The sequence below is a fragment of the Austrofundulus limnaeus genome, unplaced genomic scaffold (assembly GCF_001266775.1).
Source record: "Austrofundulus limnaeus strain Quisiro unplaced genomic scaffold, Austrofundulus_limnaeus-1.0 Scaffold10, whole genome shotgun sequence".
Classification (NCBI taxonomy): Eukaryota; Metazoa; Chordata; class Actinopteri; order Cyprinodontiformes; family Rivulidae; genus Austrofundulus; species Austrofundulus limnaeus.
Genome location: NW_013952412.1, coordinates 2,835,047 through 2,840,095, shown reverse-complemented (window position 1 = coordinate 2,840,095; position 5,049 = coordinate 2,835,047). Strand labels below are relative to the sequence as shown.

General features: G+C 38.9%; 1 protein-coding gene across 2 annotated transcripts in view; it reads right to left on the bottom strand.

Moving 5' to 3' along the window:
* Positions 1–2,181: 2,181 nt before the first annotated feature.
* fam120b (family with sequence similarity 120 member B) overlaps positions 2,182–5,049 on the bottom strand; it is a 24,194-nt gene continuing 21,326 nt past the window's right edge. For both annotated transcript variants that reach the window (XM_014001838.1, XM_014001837.1), the window contains exons 14-15: positions 4,106–4,361; positions 2,182–4,017 (exon numbers count right to left, since the gene is read on the bottom strand). In XM_014001838.1, the coding sequence (XP_013857292.1) occupies positions 3,993–4,017; positions 4,106–4,361 (281 nt within the window). In that variant the 3' untranslated portion in view covers positions 2,182–3,992. The remainder of the gene's footprint in view (positions 4,018–4,105; positions 4,362–5,049) is intronic.

Below are 5,049 nucleotides of genomic sequence, written 5' to 3'. Positions count from 1 at the left end.
TAGTAACAATATTCATTATGCTATTTTTGTCAGTTTTAAACCTTACTCTTTTGTAACAACAAAGGCAAAAAAAAAAAAGTCAGTTATTTTCTAATATAATTAATCCAGAAATTTTTTTCAGGACCCCACTTTGATGTTTTGGGACCCCATTGTGGATCCCTACCCCAACTTTGGGAACCACTGCCCTACATGGACGGCGCTTTTAGCATTTGTCGATACCGCCTATGCCACAGGCCGACCCCGAGTGCGACTTCCTGCCATTAGGCAGCAGTCTGCAGTGTTTGAACTGATGACCGCCTCACACATAACAACCTGGGAGTTGATTCCTCTGTTATGGCCCCAGCGACTGAAGGCAGTTTGTATTTATAGACAGTTGTAAATACACAAGGGTTATACTTGTTCAATTTGGCTCAGCATGTTTCTGGATGCCTTTGGTTCGTGCTTTTGTAAGAACAAAAAAAAAAAAGAATATATTTCTGTCCCCAGGATTCCTTTGCATGTGAAAAACAAGAAGCAAGGATAAAAGGGAAGTCATAAAAGTATAAAATGGTGCAAGCTTACGTATAAACTGGACAAACACATGAAATCAAAGAACAAACATTGTCACTCATCCTGCGAGTACCAAATCTCATAACTCATACAGAAGTTGTTAAATCACAGAATCTTCAGAAAGTTTGAAGAAATATAGAAAAGACCTGATTAATGACTTGTTCACAGTTCTGTAGTGAACCAAGGGTATTTATTTTACAGGTATAAACGTGTCACCTGCCTGCAGGTTAAAACAGAATCAGAAGTGAAGCCCTGGAGCTCTGCGACACACACAACAAAGCGGTTTTGTGGTCTTCATGGATTCAGTTAGCTCCAGCTCTCTGTGGCCAGAACTGGATACCAGCGATGTTTAAATCAAATCTTGTCTTGATTTAACTGAGTAAGACCAGTAGTTGGCTTCTTTGATGAGCTCAGAGGGAGGAAAGTCTCAGCTGGTTTTGATAAGATGGAAAACCCGAGTCTGCCGAATGATCGCCGTCGAAGTGGAAGTGGGCCTGAGCCGGTCCCTGGGAGGAGGCCACTGAAAGACCGTCTGATTGTGTGTTTGTGTCGCTGCCGCTGGAGGAACCACGCCCAGACGTCCACCACACACACAGGAAGCTGATCTGAAAGGAGGCCAGCAGGGTTTCCTCTGATGGAGGGAAGAYGCAGCCTCCCAACTCGTCCTCCTCTCAATCACAATCCATTTATTCTCTTTATCGTTGCTCTCATCCTCCATTCCTCTCTCCTTCATGTTCTGAGTTTGCTTTTCTTCCCTTCCACCCTTCCTCTTTTTTAACCCTCCATCCCCAACTTTCTCCTCACCACAAGAAGAAACAACATCCCTCCTCCTGTTATTGTTATTATCTAAAAGGGGCAACTGGACTGTGTGCTGTGTGCGCCCCACCCTTCGTGCCTCCTCCTCCTCCTCACACGTACACCCACACCCACTGCGCTCACCACAGTTACTAACCACAAAACACCCGCACGCTCTGTTGTTTCTTCTGCTGCCACCAGCCTGAGAAGAAAGCCAGGGAGTGGACGGTGTGGTCGGATGACGTCGAGCCAGAGGTTCAATGTGTGAACTGTTTACTCRAACTCAAAATTAAAAAACACACAAACTTTGTGTTTTTGAAAATATGCAGCCGTATCAAAATCATGTCCTGATTTCTTGCATGATGATCTGATTCAACAGATTAACAGTTTTAGGTTCCGCTGAATGTTTATGGCTGASGCTGTTGCCTGCAGAACGGTTTTGAGTGTGAGGGGTTTAACCAGCCTCCACACTGATGTCATCACAGGAAGACCAATCCACAGAGACCACAGATTATAATCCTCAGGGTTCAAAGTTCAGGTACGACAGCAGAAATGTTACATCTCTAAGCCTGTTTTACGGCGGTGTCACGATGAATAGAGAACCTACTGAATATTAGGCAGGTGGTCATAATGTTGTGGCTGACAAAGTACACAGTTTTTCACATTTTTTCTTCAAAGACTCATTTTCTAAAGTGATCCTGAGTTCTCCAGAGAACATGCTTTATTTATTTATTTTTATACTTTTATACTTTGATACTTTTATTTTTAATATTTTGTCCTTTTTTTTCTAAAACACACATCATCAACCTAAAAATCATTCCAACATAAAAAACAGACTTCCAAAAATTACCATTTATTTTTTGCCCAAGTTCTAAGATCTAAGTCCAAAAAGTGAATAACAAAAAATATTTTAAAAAGTCACAGCTGGTTCATAACAAAACTGACTCTGGATCTCTCCAATGTTTTCCCACAAACTCTAAATCTGATTCTAATTATCTTCAAATTGTATTTAAATCACTTTGTGGCTCCAGACTACAACACTTTCACCTTCTGTTGTCGAGCAGAACTCTGTGTTCTGCCGACTTTCTCTGACGAATTTGTATTGTTTGTAGGCTGCAGAACCTCTTTAAAGATTTTAAATTAGAAACAAAACAATCAATACTTTTAGTGAGAAACCCTGCAGGCTACAAGGTTACATTTAGACCTTTTATTAACCACATTGTTMCATTTTCTAACTAAAATATGCTTCCTCTATTTTTTGTACTCATGACTGCTGTGGTTTAACTGTGTTAATCCTACCATCACTGTACAATATCAACAATCTGATATCCCTCCATTTGTATCCATTTGCTGAGTAAATAACCCTCATTTCTTTTCCAATCTGCTTACAGCCACATGAACTAACAAACATGTTCACCCACAGGACTGAAGGTGCCAGAGAACTTTCTCTGCATCCTTTTCATCTCTGTTGGATTTTAAGACATTTTTGTTGCTACAGAAAAAAAAACTAATAGCTGAAGTGTTCACGCTCTGCCTTCCTAATCAAGCCATAAACCCACAGAGAACAGTGATATTATACGTGTGTGTCCCTCTGGGAAACACACAACAGTGCAGCCGTACGTTAAGGGGTCAAATGTTGACTAAAGTAGTCCCAGATCTCTAATTATACACTGCTCAAAAAAATAAAGGGAACCCTTAACGCACGCTAACTTCCGATCTTAATCAATGAAATATTCGCATTGAGTACTTTGTTCTGTACATAGTTGAATGTGCTACACAAAAGTTTGATTTACTTGGATTTAGCGTGCGTTGTTTAAGTGTTCCCTTTATTTTTTTGAGCAGTGTAGGTTTCAGTGATGTGCAGGATGTCTGCTGGTTTTAGGGGAGAATTTTCCCATTTTTAGAAAATTATGGATAGAAAATTTAAATATAAATGTGTAATTATTAACTGAGCTACACAGAACTAAAATATTTTAGCTAAACCCTTAAATTTGCCTTGTCTTAGTAGTATTGGTTCAAATTGTTGCGAAACATAAGCTAAGATATCTTCTTTAGCACCCATTAAAAAAAGACACCATCTATGGAGGTCTCACTTTGTTTTTTAAAACAAAACCCATCCGATTATCTAAACTAATCTGGTCATTCGATAGCAGAACTCCTCTTCTAGTAAATCCAACTCCTTTAAAAGGATTAAGCTACTGGATACACGCAGGTTTTTAGGTTTTTGTCTTTCCTGTTTACGGTCTAAGATAAGAGGTTCCAGGATTATCCATTAATCTACTTCCCAGTTCGAGCATGAAGTGGCGCTTTGCAAGTTGTTTGATGACTAAATCTTCATTTTTTTCTTTTTTTTTTGTTGCCAGAGTAAAACATGAAAGTTGACCAGAGATAAAGTGAAGGCTGTGTCTTGTATCTGCAGGATTCCTTTCAGATTTTACACTGAAATGCCAGGACACCGTGCCTCCTGTTAAACTCTGTTTTTCTTTCCTTCATCATCCTTTACATAAACAATCCCAACTGGTCAGTCACTAATCAGTTTGTTTGGAGACTTTTGATCCCATCTGGCTTTTCATCAAGCCTTTTCCATCTACTTTTCACTAAGWCCTCAGCTCTAATCTTTAGTTCCTCCCTTCAAGGTTGACTTGTATTCAAGGAGCAGGAGGATGTGGCCACCTGACAGGAGACAAGAGGAAAAGATTACCAATTTAAAAATAAAAAAAGGAAAAAAGAGGAAATGTTCTTGTGCCATCCTGTTTTTTACATTGGAGCCTGCTGATATCTTCCTCTGTTGTGATACGATCGACCTCTGGTCTGTTTCAGAGGATGGCCCAGGTCCACGGCTCGTCCTTCATGRGAGGGAGGATGAAACTGATGAAAATATTGGCCTCCTCCTCCTCCTCTTCCTCCTCTACCCCATGGTCTTCTTTCCTCCCCTCTTCCTCTCCATCCCTGTCCGTGTCTTTGTCCTTCTGCTTTCACGCCTCTTCYTCTGCAGTCCCAAACATTTTGATGAAAACCTGAGAAAAAAAACAGCTTTAGGGTTTGCTTTAAGGTTATTAAATTAGGTGAAAAAATAAAACATAAACTTAACATCTGAAATTTTAGATAGAGTGACCTGTTGAGAAAAATGCTTCTTCATTGAAAGTTCTTCTGATGTGATTTGAAACCAAAAATCACTGATTAATCATAAGAGGAGGAAAAATAAACCAGTCATGAAGTGTCACACTGAAACCAGATTAAAACCCAACACTTTTAGGATTTTGGACATGCTCTCTATCATCATCATCAGCATCATCATCATCATCATCATCATCATCATCATCATCATCATCATCATCATCATCATCATCATCATCATCATCATCATCAGATCAACTTTTTCTAAGAAAAAAAGTCATCACTTTCAGCACTTTTTAAAAATTTGTCTCCTGTCTTTAATTTCCCACGACAGAATATTAAGACCACACYACAAGATTTTGTTTTTGCATTACAACCATCTACAAGAGTTTTTTTAAATTCCAAAAATAAAATCATAATACTACGAAAATAAAGTTGTAATATTAAGAGAACTCTTACACAAAAAAGCAGTCTTACCACTGCGTTAAAATAAGGAGCGTTGAGCATTTTGTGAAGTTATACTTTGGTATCCTTTTAATAAATAAGGAAATGCTTATTTTTTTAGCACATCAGCATTAAATTATTATC